Source organism: Platalea leucorodia (assembly GCF_965183815.1).
Source record: "Platalea leucorodia genome assembly, chromosome: 2".
Lineage (NCBI taxonomy): Eukaryota > Metazoa > Chordata > Aves > Pelecaniformes > Threskiornithidae > Platalea > Platalea leucorodia.
The window spans coordinates 72,891,155-72,910,832 of NC_138824.1; the positions used below are offsets into that span (position 1 = coordinate 72,891,155).

The 19,678-nt window shown below is 37.1% G+C and overlaps 1 protein-coding gene across 1 annotated transcript in view; it reads left to right on the forward strand.

Moving 5' to 3' along the window:
• GABRG3 (gamma-aminobutyric acid type A receptor subunit gamma3) overlaps window positions 1-19,678 on the forward strand; it is a gene marked incomplete at both ends in the record, with an annotated part of 327,025 nt that overhangs the window by 15,801 nt on the left and 291,546 nt on the right. The window contains one exon of the mRNA XM_082337813.1: window positions 4,118-4,185. Coding sequence (XP_082193939.1) covers window positions 4,118-4,185 — 68 coding nt within the window. The remainder of the gene's footprint in view (window positions 1-4,117; window positions 4,186-19,678) is intronic.

A 19,678-nucleotide genomic window follows, 5' to 3' on the forward strand; every position in this document is an offset into this window, starting at 1 on the left:
TTTAAAATTTATGAGAGCTCAGCTAGTTCTACTCATGTTTAAATTAGCTTCCAATAAAAATATTTCTAGACATTAAACTTTAAAAAATAATTCTAAATATTTATTATTGTTCAGGAACATAAATGCTATTTGGACAGACTTCAAATGTGGAGGAAGCTTTCTGTAGGAAGCAAACAAAGTGGTTTCATTCATGAAAGCATCAATTCTGAGTAGCAGAGATCTATCAAAAATTAAGAGCTATTTTAAAAGGACAGGATAATTTAAAGTACTAAATAAGCATAATAAAATGTCAGGAACTTGTTGCAGATTTTTTCCCTTTGTGACTTGTGAGATTATATAACAATCCCTTTGTTCATTTCCTCAAAAGTCTTTTAAAATTGTCCTGATTTATCTGCCAAGTTTTTTACACACATGATCAGCTTGCATATGTCCAAGAATAAAGTATTCGTGGATTTTATTGGGATTAGAGCTCAAGTGCTGTTTTTTTCACCAGTGTAAATCTATAAAGCAGGACTACACAAATCCTATAGTTGGCCTGCATAGGTATTTGTGATCAGGGCATTATTCTAGCTGTTTCTGCGTTTTGTTGTTGTCCAGACATACCTGACCTAGCTTTACACTAACTGTCTAAGTGTTCACCTGGCTTCTTAAGTGAACTTTGCAGGCAGCCTTGAACTTGAAACTCCTGTGGCTAGGCGTCTTTTGAACTGTCTAAAGTTTGTAGACAAATTTCATTCGAATGTGTCTTTGCAATGGGATAGTCACAAGGCTGACTGGAGTATAACCACTCTGTCTGTCTCAAAGCCATGGCATTTGGATCAGATGGGGATTATTAGCTAAATACTGGCATGACCTTAGTTTTGTTTGCAAGTATTTTGATTGGTTTGAAAAATCCCCTCCTCAATTAAAACCAACATGTTTGAAGATTAAATGATTGTGATAAGCAGTTAGCTAACCTTAGATAGCACCGTGTAGCAGCATAACACTGCAGTTACTTGGATGTGCTTACATTGTCTTTTAGGGAAAGTTAACTACCATATATTAAAGAATATTTGAAAGAACTTTGAGAAGGTTGGTACATTTGTTGACAACCTTTAATTGCTCTTCTGCATGTGATATATACATTGTTCTGCCAGTAATTTTTCTAAGTTTCTGACATATCTTTAGAACAATTTTGGGCTGATGCCAATATCAAAATGGTACTGGAGCTGAGTATCCATTTGTAATCTTATTGTCAACTTTTAGTGAGGTATTAACATTTTCGTTGTTCAATCAACAAGGCTGTGAGGAGTGGAAGAAAAAAAGCTCCATCTGCAGCTCAGCAACTCCATGCATGGCTTAAATCAGTCCATGAACTGAGTGTTCACAAATGCATGTAGTATACAGAAAAACTGAGCAGGCCTTGAAATAATTGGTAATGTAACTATTGATGTCTTCCATGAAACTTAGTTTATTTTGAAGACTGGTGGAGGGCGAGTTCTTTCTAATAAGACACGATAACTTTAAGACTCAGTTATTTTCATTTTCATAATGCATTTTAGATGAAGTAATCTTAAAATCTTTGCCTCATTAAGGTTGATATTTTTAAAATAAAATCCCATGATAATTTATACCTGATGTTTCTCCCAATTTATATCTGTTTATATCCATGAGAGACCATGTGCAACAAGAACTGTACTCTTCTGTCTTTTCTTTCAAAACCTGAACACATATTTACCATACAATCGTATTACAATTGTATTTTCTGCCTCTGCCTAGGAAAACAAAACATCATTCAAAGGAACTTTCGGTCTTTTTTGTTGTTGTAGTGATATAATAGCTTACCTGTAATTTTTTTTTTTTTAATTTTTAATTTGAATTTCACTGGGAATGTCTGAGGCTAGATGCTGATTTAATTTGACATAAGAAGTGGCTGCTGCTTAGTTTTCTTCTGTTTCAAGATTAGATCTTTACTGTGAGAAAGACCAAATTCTCTTTAGCATTAACAAGCAGTGCTTCATTTTTCACTGGAAAAGAGTTTGGCCCAGCACATTCAGGAGAAATTATCATCTCATAATCTATTTATATACTTAACTGCAATGATTAAACAAAAATGGATTCCAAGCACTGTGTTCCGGTTCTGAACTTTGTCCCTGATCCTGCCAAGATTCAATTGCATGCCAATTTGCATCACTAAGTCTAGTCCCATTAATGTTCACCAGAACTCCTTAGTGTTGAACTTCCAGCTACATATGTGCATAAGCCCTAAAAAGATCAGACCCCTTTATTCCATGTATGCTATCTTGGTAAAAGAGCTAGCTGTAGTTCCCCACTATTATCAATTCCTATGTAATGACATTTATTACTGCATTTTGAGGCAAGTCTCATTACCAGAAGCTGCTAGACTCCTATTTAGTTATTAGCTGGGTACAATTACAGTTGCATTAATCAGTTGTGCTTTGTCAGCTGAGTTCAGATTTTCTTTTGCTGAAGGGAAAATTCAAGTTTATAAGACAGTACTTCAGACAATTTGAAACCATGACCTTAAATAACCCTGGATGTTCTGACCATATGCAGTCAAAGAAGTGTGTGGTACTTAATGAATTAGAGAGAATGGTTATCACCTTTAACCATTTTTACCCACTTTAATGTCTGTTTTTGCAACATTAGATCTAGTCTTCCTAATGATATGTACATACCAGAGTCTTACATGACAGGCCAGCCTGCTTGTTTTTTCAGAACCATCTAACTTTTCAGGTACTTTAAAACTCCTCAGCATTCCACTATTAGTCTGAAATTTGGGGGATGCAGGCAAAAATTATTCATCTTTACATGTGAAGATTCCTGTCTATTTTCAGCTTTGTGCTGGATGGCTTCTTAAGCTTTAGACAAATTAACTGTTATCCACCTGAGATAAGCTTCCCACAGAACCGTAGCATTTAAGTGTTCCTTACTTCTCTGCTCAGTAGCTTCCCTGAGGAAAGCTCTCTGAGTTTTGAGTGGCTGATGTACCTGCATTTCCTCATTCTAGGGGGTTTGGGAGCTGGTGCAAAAAGTCCCAAGTTCAGCATAGTTCCCAAACTTCAATGGTTTGAATTGCTCTCTGGAGATTTTTGAAGACCATGGAGAGGGGAAGGTGCCTCTATGGGAAAGGGAGATGTATAACAGAAGCTGTTGGCCTACTAGGGCCAAGTTTGTGACAGTTCTGACTATGCAGGTTAGAATAGGATTTATACTTACTTAGTTTTGGGTTGGCTAACCCTGGAGAAAGTAAAACACCAATTTAGATCTCAGTTTAGAGGTTAATGTATACCCTGTGGGGTCAGAAGGAGGGCATTATAAGTAAAAAAAACCAACATGCCTTTCAGTGTAAGAGTGGCATTATTTTAGAGTTAGGCTGTGTCACCAGTAAGAGCTATCTGAATAATGTTCAGCAGGTACACTGACACCAAAGATGCTAAAAGGAAGATAAATCCTGGTGGCCTCAGCTAAAGAAAGGAGTACAGAGCTTGTCCTGGCCTATTAAATCCTGGAAGTCTGAAAACATGGAAGATCTTGTGAGAAACTTGCATTGACTAAACCAAATCAAATTCAAAAACTTTCGAATGAATGAGTGCAAAGGCAACATGAGATGAAGGGAATGAGTCTAAATTGAAAGGAGAAGAGTTGCTTAGGTTTAGTTAAATGGATTTCATAGTGACTTTACTCTAAGTTAGGATGATTTCAGGGCTGATGAGATGAGAAAATCTGGAAAGATTTTTTGGTGTGGAACAAGCACGCTAAAGGACCTGCATGTTGAGGCAATGGGAAAAAGTGATATGCTGCATTATTTCTAGTTTCATGTCAGTCATCTTAGGTTTTGACTCTGAGCCACTGTGCTTAGCACTGAAAGTTACTTTAACAAATTGCTGCTGAGATATATGGGGATCATGATGATAAAGTGGTACAGGCTGTAATTTACGGCAATTTTTGTTGGGTAGGAGGAAAAGAACCTTGTCTTCCTGAAAAATACATAATCCATATTTCTCAGTAGTTCTACCTGAAGAGTAGATGTTACAGGTATTGGGGAAGAAAATATTTGAAGCGATTACTTATGTTTTCTGCAAAATAATATTAAATATTTTTTTTTTCTCCACAGTAAAACCAACAGTTATTGATGTTGACATTTATGTCAACAGCATTGGTCCTGTATCATCAATAAATATGGTAAGTGACTTGCTGACAAAGATTTTTATCTGGACTGCCGGTCATGGCATCAATACTAGCTTTTGAAAGAGACAATAAATACCACTGGGATAGGTTATTTTGATTGCTGATTTAGTTCTGTTTTCAGCTATAGCTCTGTTTTTCGGATTGCTCTTTTGTGTCTGTTCAAGAGAAGAACAAACCTACAAGCAATATTATGCTCTGTGTTGTCTACCACAAAATGCTGGTAGATCTTGAATGGTAAAACACCCATCCTAGGAAAAAATAAGTATAAAGCAAAGCTATTTTCAAGAAAATTCTTGAATTAATGTTTCAAGGGTCAATTGAATATACAGAGCTTCATAATATGGAATTAATGAGAGTCGTCACATACTATCAGTATATTTATTTGAAATTCATCATCTCTTCAGTGGTTACTTTTCTTTCACTGAGTTATCAACAATCTTTAGCCTTAAAGTATAATTTTGAAGAAGTTGTACATAGCTGTACTGCATGTATAAAGGCAGCAGAAACAGAAAGAGCCTGTGTGATAGTGTGACGGTAGTGAACCTAGCAAAACGTAACAGTTGGTCAGTTGTTGTTGTCTTCTTAACTCCAGGACATTCCTCAGTTCTGCAGCAACGCATTCAGATTTAGAAAGCAAGCTGGTTGTTTATGCAGCTATGGAGGTATGGGTTACTGTGGCTGCTTGTGCAACTTCAAGTTTGAATTCAGCACAGTATTCCTCTTTGTAAACTAGGCTGAATTTTTTTCTTAATACGACTTGGAAATGCAGGACCTATTAATATCGTAATTTACTTAAAGCTCTTATACTAACTTCTTCAAAGCAATGACTTTCTCTTGTTCACAATGACATTCAAAGGCTGCTGTGTACAATGGTCATATAAGAATCTAATAAATGCACTGCATGTATGTTTTGTATTTTTGGAACAAAAGCTCCTGAATTTGAAAGGTGGTCATTCTGCCTCATTGTTTGGTTTTGCCTATGTATATGGGAGAAAGTAAATTATTGCAGCGTGTCAAATACTGGGTGGTCAGAGACTCCTATGCCCCCTGGCAATGGGAAATCTGGCAGGAGAAGACAGAACAAATTATGTGCTGGGAACAACTTGGTGACATATTCAAAGAGTGTGAAATGTATTGGTCATATTTTATGTGAAGCACTGAATGTCAAGCAATGGGAGTACCTGCTTCATTCTTGAACTAATAAATAGCTAATTATCTTGCCCTTCCCTGACTGCATACCAAAATGACTTGTCTAGGGAATGATTTATCAGAAGATCTATCCTGCTTACAGTCCTCTGGCTTGCATTTATGTATACTTTGGGAATGGATACTCTGTTCAAAAGCAATGGGGACAATGGTAAGGATGCTTACTTTTCAAAGTCTTTTTGCTCTTTGCCCCTCTGAATTAGCTTGTAAGTAGCATTTCGGGGTAGTGGAAATGTACGTGGAATAATAATTAAGAAAGCATTTGATTGGAACTGCTCCAGGTAGGAAGAAGGAAAAAATAATAATAGAAGGAACCAGTGATTCTTGGAAGATTGTTGTGGCACAGTCAAAATGTGACTTGTTTACTTACCCCTTAACTTTGAGTTCAGGATATCTTATGGCACCAAGATGGAAAGATGCAACACAATATCAATTTAAAAAATGAATACCGTATGTCTTTGATAGTAGAGACTCTTATTAGGATAGTTGATGAGTGTATGGCATAGAGATATTTCTCAGTTACAGATGAAAAAAGCAACTACGTATAATCTGTAAGGGCAGAATGATAAATAAAATGATGATGAAATATAAAATGTAGGTACTTGAAGTTTTTAGGACTGAAGTCTGCTTAAAGCTATATTTAAACTTTTGAATAGAAGTGGACCTTTTTTCAGATGTACTTGTGGACAGTATATCCCACTCAAACTGAATCTGAACTAGCTAAGCACTTTTGAGTTTTACTTCTGTTCTCAAACCTAGTTATCAATACAGGAGATTAACATTAGGCACTCAAGTGTAGCAAACTTTTGTCCAAAAGCTTCATTTCTCCTCTGTTACTTTGGAGTTTGTCCAAACTTACATGAGAGAGCAGAAATGAGCTCGCAGTCTCAAATTTACAATGAAGATGGGAAGTCCTCCTCACAAACCTACAAGCTATGGTGCTGTGTGATAACTTGTCGCTCCAGTGGCAGAACTGATTGAGGAACAACTTTTCACCTCATTTTTGTTATTTCAACTGTTTGGCTACAGTATGCAGTAGCTGTGTGATGCTCTGCTGGAAAACAAAATTAAACACTTTTTGGAATTAAAAATTATAATTAAAAAACATAATTTAATTATTTTTCAGCAAGCAGTTTTTCATGTAACCTGTGAACTTCTGGAGCATGGGTACACAAACAGCTGAACAGAAACAGTAGCTGGAAATTACCTGTGGCAGAGGAAGAGGAAGGAAGGGACCATCTTCAGTCTGATCCCTGTCATATAGCTGAACTCTCAAAGGGAGAGGAATGTGTGTGAAAATCATGTACAGAATTTAGAATAGTATTCTGGGAGAAAAAAAAGAGTATTCTTGTGAGAATCTGCATATGCTATATTTCTTAGCAGGACAGGAACTTTTAGCTTTTCTCCCCTAAATTATTGTTAAAAGTCGAGCTATTCTGTCAAGGCAACTCGGCAAGATGGTAGTTGATTGAACCAAAAGGAAGATGATTACATTGATTTCCATCTCTTCTGTTTCAAGAGTGAGATCATCAACATGTACAAGGAGGACTTCCCTGCTGTGTACTTCCAAACTTAGCCCTTAGCTCTCTAACTTTTTTCTTAATCTGCAGCACTTCTGAGGGAAAATCATGTGGAGCTTCTCTAGAGGTCAAACTCTGCAAGTGTATTTTCTTATCAGTTTTTGTCAGCGTTTTTCATCCTGTGGGTGAGAACTAGGAAGTAAAATAATTTACTTTATCTATTCAATGGGTGTTCAGTTGAATGTTCAAGCCAATTTTGTAGAGCAAAGCTTTTCAGATGTCAATAACTTCGTTGTCATTTTGATTAGACTTGAGTATGAATATTAATATCTCATTGTTTCTTTAACAGTCAGGAAAAAGGCAGTTGCTACCAGACACCTACCTACAGCAAAGATAACCTCAGATGAGCTGTATGTGAATACTTGTGGCCCCGAGGAAAAAGAAATCCTCTTAGACTGAGGCTGGAAGTGCCACAAGGGGAAGAAATGTTAGGGATCCCTTCAAAAAAGCTTGCGGTCAAGGGAAAAGTAATGTTCTCTGTGACAAAAATGGTGTAATCCACAGGAATATACGTCTGACCCTGCATTCCAGACTGTTTGCAGAGGGTTTATGCCACTTCCCCTAAAGGCCTTAGCAGTGATTCATTTCCTAGTTGCTTTCAAAAATACCTATTTAGAACCTCAAGTTTTCCAGAAAAGATAGGTGTGATTGTGAGAAGGTAATGTAGATGCTCTTCTATTAGAAACTCATCTTTATAACATCTTTATGATGACAACAGAAACTTGTTTTCTGGATAGACAGTGGTGACTCTTCCTTTGTCTGTGGTAGTCTCAGGTGGCAGTGGCTTTGAAGAAGGAAGTAATTTCAGCATTTTGAGCTATGGCATGATGTTATGAAATGACAGAAGTGGTTGATACTAGACGAGAGTATTTTGAAATTTAAAACTCCGAGATGTTTGAATGCCCATTCAAAAATTTTAGGGTGGCTTTTTAACAGATAAAAGACGTCTATTTTATAAATATCTTGATACCTGTCCTTTATCAAAAACATAATAGGATGTGAGCTTGGATTGATTTAAAAGAAACATAAACTGGTTGATTTAAAAGTGAAGGACACATGGACGTTCTGAGCCAAATTAAATCTTCATGTGTGCATATTATATCCCTTTGTCTTGATTTTCATCTCTTCATAAAGTAAGTTACAGAAGTTAAAGAAACTTGCCATTTCATGTTACAATGTCATTAGAGACACTGATTTGTAGGATGCAATATTCATATCTATCGCAAGATTTTATTTCAAACTTTTCTGTATTTAAAAACTTTGTTATATCTGTAATCATAATGAACATGATTCCACTGCTGTTAGGGATATTCTAAGTGGGTTTTTTAAATTTGAAAATTCATCTTCAATCTTGTTTTTATTTTTTCCCCACACTTTCTATTGTCAAACAGGTGTATGAATTCCAGATAACTCAGTTTTCATATCTTAGTGTCTTTTTTTTTTTAACACTTCCCATCCAAAATGGTGTCCAGGAACTATATGCTTTTGCATTAAAATCCATGCTCCAGTTTTTGTCAACAACCCAGTTCTTGTCAACAACAGCAAAGGTTTATAAGTTGCTTTATAAAACTTAGATCTTAACGTGGCTTACTGTAGCCTGCTTTTCTACAGATAAGCAGTACTGGCTTGTGTATAAAAGAACAGAAAAAGGAGAGAGACCATGTCAATATGCAAAGTGGGAATCAGATGTAACTGATGGGGAAAAAAAAAATCCCCTAGAAGTAAGTAGTTTTGTGAGAAAGAAATGTAAACACACTGAGATTACATAGACTATTAAATCTCAATAGCATCAAAACTGTGTGCACACTGTTTGTGTGTACAGTCTTAACTGAGTAGATACAGGAATCTGAGGCTGCAGCACAAGTTGCTGGTGAAGGAAGAATTTAACACCTATATGGTTTTAGCAACTGGAATCTCATTTTAATGCAGCTGTACAGAAAGTATGTTGAAGAGAGTGTGAGAAACAAGCTTATAAACGGTACTTACCTATTCATAAAACTATTAATTGGTTATCTGCTGGATATGTGCTCATCTCTTTATTCTCAGGTAATCTGAAAAGGTAATTCATAGAGTGTTTCTTTTGTGTGTTTCATCACTTCATTCTTTTGTGTCCACTTTCTAGGCTATGTCATATATCCTTATGGATGCTGTATTTCCCTTTTGTTCAGTTAAGTGTTGTAGAATAAAAGCAATCTTTACTCTTTTTTGCCCCTTAATGTATTGATAGACTTCTTTGAACTTCAGTTTCAAAGTCCCCACATGCTCATTTTGCTTCTCCACTAGAGATGATAGGTATTTAAAAGAATAGTCTTGATGTGGAGACTTGTCTAAAATATTATTCAGAGCTTATAATTAAGTCTGAATTTCTTGCATATTTTTAGTCTCTATGTCCTTTTACTTGATAGTTAAAACTATTATTGGACCATCTGCAATTATAGAAACGTAACCTGATGATGAACCTTTCCATAATACGGCAAAGCTAATTTAAATCCAGATTTCATCTTTCACCCCACTGTGTAGCCCCAAATATTTCCTTTACAGGTTTCTTCTCAAAGATAATGCAAGACACTATTTGAGCACAAGCCTGATATCCTGTTGTTCATTGTTACCTTGCAGTGTTTTTTTTCTAACTGTATCTCACTGTCTTACCTAATCTATTTGTAAGGCAATTGTGTAGGGAGGTGGTTTCTGTTATTTTTGAGGGGTGAGTTTTTGAGTTGGTGAGTTCAGATCATCTCTAAAATAATAGAATGCCCTGGGATGTTTGTATTTTTCCCTACCAATTTTACAAGCTTCTTTTTTGCTCTGTGACCTAAGAGAACATTCAAAACCTGGATTAAATTTTACTTTGAGTGGGTCTTGTTCATTTATGAGGACTAAGATACTAGTCATACACTTAAACATTTTGCTAGATTATGATCAAGTTATGATTCTTGTTTCTAGAGCATATTTATATACTGTCATTAAGTTTGGATCACTCATGATAAAAAAGCCATGAATTATAGAAAACTTTTGAGCTGCATGGATTTTTGCTGAGAAATCAAATCACCTCACACAGAGACTCATTCTTGTTGCTTCAAGCTCTGGCCTCGCTATGAAAATGTTTCTGGGAGGCAGTAGTTAGTAATAAGCTGAAACTTGAGTCCGTTTATGACTTCTGTTCCACCATTGAGCTTGTGAGAGGCTAATATAATCTCAAAAGCGAAACAGAGTGGAAAAGAGGAAGCTGGATAGAAAAAATGAGCATGGACTGATTTTTTTCACATATCACCTTGGCAGCTTCTATTTTTGGTCTCCTCTAGAGCCCCACTTTGTGTAACTAAAATATGACCTAGCTGATCGACACTTGGAGAAAGGCCTTAGGCTGCCCTTGTTTGAGGTGCAATGGAATGGACTAGCATAATATTCATTTTTCTGCAATGAAGCTTGTGTACTGTGATGCGTAGCAGTAAAATACTTATTGCTATAATTTACTACATCAGCAAGAAATCCAGTTTGCTTCTTGGAGGAATGACAGTTTCTGTCACAAGTCTTTGGTAATGGATTGATCTTCCATCTGCTGGTCTGTCTTATCAGAGTTCAAGCAGGTTGTCCAATATGGATGACTTAGCCTTAGCATTGTCTCGAGAGGTGTACAAAAATGAGCAATTTACTTTCAGTAATATAGGAGAATGAAATGTCTCATCTGCTGAGTAACGGGCATTGCAAAAAGATCGGAAGAACAGCTGGACTGAATGTTTTTTCCATAGTTGAACTGTGCTACAGTATCTAACAGGTACCCCATCTTTGAGCGAATGAATTGGCCTTTGTACAAAGCATGGAAAGAAACTACTTTCCAGCCTGATGCCAGTTCTTATGCTTGATTTCTCCCACTTCAATAATCTGTTTCTTGGGCCTGCAGATCCCAGGCTTTAGAGTAAGTGTACACACTGTTACAGTGCATTTAGAAAGTAACAGTTGCCTTTCTTGTCTATCTAGTGCTGCATAACTTCACTTTCTTTATTCCCAACATTTGGGAAAGTTAATTTAGAAAAGCTATCGTTAAATTGCTGCAAAGGTTATTGAATTACTTTAGGGTAAATTGAGGGTCTCTTTACCCAGATCAGTTTAGTTTTTAAGTGGTCAAGCATTTATCAACTTTGTTTTAGAGCTTGAACTTTCCATGATTGCTCCATGAAAGAGTAATTACTTTTGTGTTGACCTGTTTATTGGATTCCTGCATGATATTGACATAATTTAAACCATGGTTTTGAGCGTTTGGTCTTCCTTAGTTCTTTCAGTGATGGATTTACCCAAGAAGCAAATGAACGTTGCTGATTGGTTCCATAAATAACAGAGAAATCCTAATGACAATTTTTTGTAAAATTTCATAGTATAAAGTTTTGGGAATGCAGACCCAGCAGACAGCATCCATAGAGTGATTCCAGTGGCATTGTAAATGTGCTTGTAGTTAGGAAGGAACATCTGCATACAATGTGACCCTGTATAATCCCTAATTGGCTCACAGAAGAGTCTTCATGTTTCTATAAGGTTTTTTGGTTGGTAAAAAATGAATACTGTTCCTTAGTGTCATTTAAATATCAGAACAATGCCCTTCATTTTTCATACCATTCTTACAATGAATAAAACCCAGAAGAACCCACATACCTTAGTTTTTTTCCACATGAGAGCTTGTCATCAGTCTAATTGGACATAATTTCCTTTATTGTCTCATTGCTGAAAAATAAGGTTGAGAGAATTGTATTTCCTTTCCCTTCAAGCTTTTTTAGTGAAAAAAAAAGTGGTGTCCCTTGACTCTTAAGTACTCTCAGACATGTTTTTTCTGGTACAGACAAGGTATTTCTGCTGAGTGACTACACAGAACTGAAGAATAAAACAAATGCTTGGTTTCTGCAATTAAAAAAGTCTACAGACTGCAGGGATGTATCTGTATCCTAACACCTCCATGCTTTTGTTAACATCATACACTTTTCCCCTTTTAAATCACTGTAGTCTTCATTTATTACTTTCTTGATCTGGAAAAGGGACTCTTATGTGGTCAAAAATAGTGATATTCTAGGTTCTTCATATGTTTTTGTAGGTTTCTTCCTCAAAGCTTGCTCCACCTTGGCCTTGTTGTGCGTCTGCTTTTCATTAGACTTGAAAGATACAGGTGGTTCTGCTACATACTGTGTTGGGCAAGCTGTTTTCTGCCCTTAAAACTGCTATCTCCTCCAGAAACTTGTGTCTCTTTTCCTGCTTCCACAAATGACATTTGCAGCCCTTGAATGCTGAAGAAATTTGGCGAGAGGAAGATGTTTTTGTAACTGTTCTTAGCTTTTTGCATGCTACACAGAAGTGGACAATTTTGACTGTAGAGTTTTGGATGTGTTTTAATTAAACATCTTAGGTATTACAGTGAATTAGAATCACCTCCATTAAAAATAGCAACAAACATTTTAATGTTAATATAATAATGTTACTAGGTGTTTTTTTAAGTTTTAAATGGTACAGAAGGAAACTGTTCAGGGGTTGAAGAGATTAAATTCTCAAGGCTGTTGTGAGATTCTTAAACCAAAGAAACTGCTACCTTCCTTTCTGACAGTTTTCTGTGCTTACCCCAAAGCTAGCTGTGTATGCTTGGAGCTCATCTAGGAAGCTGCATTCCTTGGAAGACTTGGGAGCAGGGATAATTGACTCTTGCTTTCTCTGATTTGCATTTGGCGTATTTTGCAAGGAGAACAGAATTTTCAAAAGTGCTTAAGGAACTTAGTCATGGGAGGTATTAAATACTTAGCTACATTAACCTGTGGTAATTCTCATACATATGACTTGACAAATTGAGGGCCATGTTCACAAAGGTATGAAGGTGTCAAGCTGTTTATTACAGTGCCTAACTTACCATAAATTTCAATGATTGTGAAATACTTGTATCAGTCTGAGCTCCACTGATATTTTCATTGCGTAGATAGTGAATACTTGATTTAGGTGGGATTAGAAATTTAGAAGAAATCTGTATAATTCTTGGTACTTTCTATAAGTATTCTTCCACAGGAATTCTGGTCTTAAAAAAAAAATGTTGTAATAAGAGGGTTGTTTTACCTGTTGTGATTTGAGATTTAAAAAAGCAAAGTTTGAAAGAAGGGAATTAGGCCAGCTGTTATAAAGAAGGTATATTTGGAAAAATGGAGAAACCCTTGGTCATGCAGACACTTCATCATGTTTGACATAGACACAGTGATGATTACACTGTCATGTAATCTGCTTGTGTATTAATATTCTTTTATGAAGCTAAAAGTTCCTGTGAAGACTGTATGGGAGAAATAGAACAAGTATGATGCATCACAGTGAACTGTAACAGAGGAGGAAAGACAAAAATGGTTGGTTACTATTTTGAGAACATTTCATAAGACAGCCATGCTATTTCAGACCTCCTGGTCCTTATCATCGAGAGAGATTAATAAAACCTTCAAAAGAAGAAGCCTGGAAACCCAATTTCATAATTGTGTTGAATATGGAAAGGCACAAGCTCAATAGTGGCGTTGGTTTTATGTCTCTGTACAACTTGTGCTCCTGATAAGCTCTGCAAGTGGTAACTACTTGTCACCTTTCCTCTCTGTTGCACCTTTTCCTGATTCATTTGTCCATACTAACCTTTATCTTGACTGTCCATTGATTAATGTAACTTATTTTTACCCAGGACATATTCATCTCTACAGGCTTGAAGTTTGCGATGTCTCTCTCAGATCAGAAAAAGGGCATGTGTGCCCAAGATTTTGTGAATGTTTCTGGCTGTATTGTTTACCCAATAAGAATAAATTACCTCTGTTTTCAGGCCTTGCATCTCAAAATCATTCTTGGAAACAGTAGCTAGTGGACTCAAGGGATAGTGAGGATAGTGAGCTTTGGCTGATAGTTCATGTTTGGTGAAGTGTGTCGGATAACTGAGACAAAGAAATAACTGCCATCTGCTTACACACGCTCCATATAACAGCCTCCGATAGTTCTGTGCTTTCAAATGGCTTTTCAGGTGGATATTTCCCCAAGGTATATTTACTGCAGCGTGCACAGTATGTTTTTTTCATTACCTAGAAGGCCTATAGATTGAGGTTGAATTACAAGGCAATCAAAATTGTGAACTGTAGAAAGGTATGGCCTTATTCTTTCAATTTATAGAGATTATCATGTTGTAATAAAACATCTTTTTGTCTAATAATGTCTGTTAATTTTACTGCTTTTAGTAATTGAAGAATTGAGATCACCAAGCTGTTTGCTGGTCTTCCCCGCTGCAAATGGAAATGAAAAATTTCCTCCTCTGTTACTTATCTGCCTCAGTCTTGGTCTTCATTTCTCTGGGTGAAATTGTCACTTGATCACATGCTCACTAAACATCTGGCCATCTTTAAGGCAAAGCAGTTTCAATTTTCCTAAATTGGACTTCATGCATTATGCAAACATTACTTCATTAGACACTGAGATGAGCTATCAAGCTATATTGTTTGGTCAGAATAATGTAGGCTTGCCTCTCCTCTCGATGCTGGTTTCAAATCAGACTAACAATTTTGGATAAATTCAGTTCGTGCAATCATTTTTGCTTGTGATTCAATTAGGGCATACATAGGGATCTAGGTAAATGCAGTCAATGATTTTGTCTCTGTTTCTGACTTATGCTGATACCTATGTGCAATGTGTGAAATGGCATAAACAATAAAAGAGCTAAATTAATCTCTCAGGAACTGAATGGAACTATGCCAAGCATAAATTTGAGCCACGTTCTCCTAAAATATTCCACACTGGGAGGCTAATAATAAGATCGAAAGTAACGCAAAGTTCATTTCGGTAGTAGAACATATTGGATCCTCACTGCCTTCTGTCTTTTGTTTTAATTTGCACTATTGTGGAGAGTGCAATGTGAAACACCAGTAAATTGGGGAATTTCTTCTGCGCTGGATGGGGCCGAATAAACAGGTGATATGTACAGCAGTGAAGGATCTGCCTGGTGCCTAATGTTGTGCTCTGAATTCCACAGGGGTCCCAGGTTCTCACCTGACAAAAATGGCTGACTGCATCAACATAAATGGAAATGTGCTGACCTGTGCTAGTCCATAGGCTGCTGCTATCAGTTTTCTTTCTTCCTAAGTACTTTTCATTGTTTCCAGATTAAGAGGTTAGGTATTAGGAGGGTTTTTTTGCATAATACTATAATCTATTATATCGTTCTTTTGTAGAGTGTATTAAAAAAAAGGAAAAAAAGACTGAAAGATTGTCTGATTGCACTCACCTGAGAGCTGCTAAGTTTATCTTCATTATTTTCCCTGCAATGTGTTCTCTAACTCTGGTGTCTGAAACTGTATTTATGTAAATATGGCTGAGTATTTCTTTGCCATCTGGATGGTACTGTAAGAATGGTATAAAGAAAAGGAAAGTGAAAACAAATGTAGGAAGCCTAGGAGAACGCCTTAAAAAGATAAAATTGGACCTATATTTTGGGAGCTGCCTAACTGGACCAGCACACAAAGCTTTTGACAGATTGTGGCACAGCTAGATTAGCCAACTGTAAAGAGGCAGATTAACAGAATTATTTAGGAGTTTCTTTTGGGTTTCCAAAAAGTCTGGCTAAACTGGTATCATGTAAATGTTCTAGCTAATGGGAGCAATGATAGGTGATGCATTGAATGGTCAACTTGTTCTTGGGTTTAGCCTAGATCTATGCAAGAAACTTTTGCTGACATAGCAGTGTTTAGGACTGTGACTTCTTTCAAAATACCTCACCAGAAAAGACATCAGCTGGAGTATGGAGTAAAAGTGTTTTGCTCAAAGCTCACTGTGCTTGGAGAATCAGCAACTGGGTACAACTCTTGGGTACAGAATTACCTGTGCTGGCAGTTCCATTTGCTGGCATTCTGCACATAAGACAGTATCAACAGATTGAGACAGTAAGCTTATTAAGTAGGAAAAATATAAGCATCAATTTACGTCTCACACAGAAAAAACTCCATGCTTTCCTAAGTCTCATGCACCTGGAAATGCTTGGTTTTTGCTGTTGCTAATATATCTTAGCCTGTACATTTATATAAATGTTGTGATAACAGATTAGCATCTCTCAAATTTTAAACTCTCCGTAGGTCTAGAGCTACAAGGGTCTTTGTAAAACTCTTTGAATAAAATGACAAACAAACCAGCAATCAAAAATTTAATTAAATAAAAATGAGGGACATGCCAAAAATCTGTTAGCTCCTAAATAAGTGACCTGATTTATGCCAAGTATCACATGGAAGCCAAAGTCAGGAACTGGATTTGAAAGTGCTCTTTCATTATTTTTATGTCTAATTGAACTTTACAAGGTTCAGCTTCCATTTTCATTCAGAATCTGAAGCCCTTCCATGGGCTAAATTTCCAGTTGTTTTAATTAAGTATTTTCCAGGATGAAATGCAGGAGAGGGTCAGTTTTACTTAGAAAACTGTAGATAATTTTAGCCTTACCTAGTAATTTGTTCCCATGGAACTATCCTGGATTACAAAATTATACGAAAAATTGTGATATAAGGGAGTAAGTACTTGGGGTTGATGTTATAATCTAATTGAACATCTAAGTAATATTTTCCTTTATAAATACTGGTTTACAGCTGAGTATTGTAAAGATTTGGGGTAAACTTTTCAACAGCAGATATCCATCACAAAAATTTTATTTGCCAAAAGCCGTTCAGACAGCAGTCTGACTATTTCTGAAACAAAACCAGGAAGAATCATTTTTTTCACATTCAAAAGTGAGTGACCCTCTGCCTCTCCCCAGACTTTACTACCTCATGCTAGTTAGAAAGGACATTAAGTTTTAAGGCTTTGGGGAGGAGGGAGAGAGAGAATGGTGCATTTCCTATATGTCAGAGATGCCTTCTGTTGTCACTGTGAAAATCTGTCTGGAAGTCTGTTTGCACATGCTCTACAGAGAAAAACAATTTTAGCAGCTTAAATCCCTTGATTCCACCTGTGTTCCATATGTTTCAGTGTCAGTATGGGCCAATTTCCTGGAGAGCTTACATTTGAGCTGCTGCACCTGATGTGAAAGAACAGTATCTGTGCTCCTAGTGATCTTGCTGCACCGCACCAGCATGCAGGAGGGCGTTGCCTGATTGCAATGGACAAAGGGCTAGGGGTAGTGTCAGGTGCTGGAATGCATGAAATAAATGTGAGAAGAAATGACTGAGACGTGGGTGTTTTGAAGAGGGTAAAAGACTGAGGACTGGCTGAGTGTAATGAATAGGAGTGGACTGAAGAGTTGGGATGTGGAGAAATCAGGGTTGGAGGTGAAAAGAAAGAGCAGAGTGAAAAGAAGAGGGGCATGCCAGTGAGAATCGATGGGAAAATCTATTAGTAGAGCCTTCATGCTCCTCTGAAGTCTAAGAGGGAATTCAAGGCCATGCTCGTATTCCTTTTCATAGCTGTGTGCAAGTTTGGATATAAGCATCTTGATTGTTATATTCATATTGCCTATGGGGAGGGCTATCGGCTATGAACTAGCGTCCATCTATTTTGCCTTATCTGGGCAGCCAACTGAGTTGCTCTGAAGGTGGAGTGTGCAGGGCCAGTGTGTAGCTGGAAAGATGACCACACCAGGTAGGCTTAGGCTTGGATATGCTTAATCCAAAAGAACTGTACAGGTGTAGCCCCAAATTCCTTACCATTCTTACGCTGACATTAAACCTTTGTGAAAGAACACTGGCAAACTCTCCTCAAAGGGAATGGCAAGCAATAGTTAATAGTTATTGGGAACTAAGATGGTCTTTTAGGTCAAACAGCGCTCACTATGATGGAGCTAGTATTTTGAACTCTGTTTATTTACCTACAGAAATGACGATATGGTGGCAGGTAATAGATTGTTTTGTATGTAAAAAGCTAGGAAAGTATTAACAAAAGTTATATTTAAAGACTTTTTGGGATTGAAAAGTCAAAGTTACATTTGACTTTTTTTCTCACTTGCACTCAAGCATGATAATGCAGTCCTGCATTTCTTGATAATCCATGTTTATGCAAAAACAGTTTCTCCTCCAGCATGCACAAAACTTCTCTGATCTGGGACTCTTTGTTCATTAAAGGACATTTCTCTTTATTGCTATTGCAATACCAGTGGGTGTTTGTAGGGAGACAACAGGAAGGTCTTGAGGCTGAAGCAGCAGAGTGCTGCTCCAGTAGAACTAGATCCTGCTTCTGCCAAAGAAAATTTGGTAGGACGAGGGACAAGATTTTTATAGCAAACTTCTCAAAATAGCTATTAGTTGGATGTTCCTCACTTTAGGAACCTAATTTGACACTCTGTGACCTGATATAAAGCAGTGCATTGGCACTGAGCCAATGAGTGTTAAATATAAATCCTATGGTATTATATATTACCTAATAGAAAATACTCTGGAAAAAAAAAAAAAAAACCAAAAACAATAAAACCTTGTTTCGAGCACCTAAAAGTTCTGTGAACTTTTGATTTAATCTCTACCTCTGAGATTGAGAGTATGATGAGACTTTTCTGGAACTCCTTTTCTGAGCAAACATCTAGGAAGATGAGTGAGTAGTAGCCCACTTGACATACATTTCTTGGCAGATATCAAAACTAAGTGGATGGAAAGGACCTTCATGAAATTCTGGACTTTCCTTATATTTCTTGCTGTAAAGTGACATCAGCTACAAACTTCATGGGCTCTCCTAAGAGAACTAGAAAATAGGGGCTTCCAATTGGTCTTGCTTCCATGCACAACTGAGGAACACTCTGTCTTGTCCTCATTTTACCATCTTCTTCGGTCTGCAGCTGAGAGGTATAAGTTCTTCTGTAATGAGGCATGATTTAGGTAAGGCTTAATATCCTGTTGCTGTTTAAAGAAAGTGTTTTGATTTCTTTAATAGCTCAGTCATGATTTTCTGGGATGGCCAGTGAAAGTAGCTTTGAGACTTAAAGGGCATCCTTCACTGGTGCTGTATCAGATGCAGGTGTAGTTCCATCTTTGGTGAAACGCTTGAATTAATATTAGTTTTACTACATAGCTTTTTCGTATCCGTGTAGAGGAGGTGTTGGAAAAGGCTAGGGACCTCACTTTCTGGTGGAAGTTCCGTTTTTTTTACGCAGGATCCACATACGCGTTACCTGACAAAAAGTTTTTGAAAGATGGATTGCCTGCATGCTGTTTGACTACGTCTGTTTCAGGACTAGTTTAAAACAGACAAATAAACTGGACAAAACAAAGTTACGTGAAACTCACCCAGACACTGCTATGGTTAACAGGAGATATGCCTGCAAGAAGTGTGGCAGCCTGCTCTTGGGCAGCAGGGCAGCTGGGTGTGGGGAGCTGGTTGATGAGAATGGGCACATTGCTTTTGTTTTTTAAATAAACTGTAAACTGACATTTTTCTTGTAAAACCTGTGAGTTTCTAATAACCTTTCAAAGAGCGATTTTCTACTCAGGAGTCAGGAGGTTTTCTTGAACTCGAAGTGGAAATACAGTGAGCAAAGAAATAATTTAGAGACCTTTCAGTTGGAATGGAGGAGAATGCAGATCAGTTTTTTTGTCCTGCCTGGAAAAGAGGCGGGACTTGAACTCAGGAGTTTACTACTGAATGCTACCAAAACTGCATAATTAGTGGCTGATGATTAGGTTGGTTTGGGTTTTTTTTCCTACTCTGCAGTCATTTTCGTGAATACTTTGCACGCCTCTTAAGTGATTGTTGCAGATACTCAG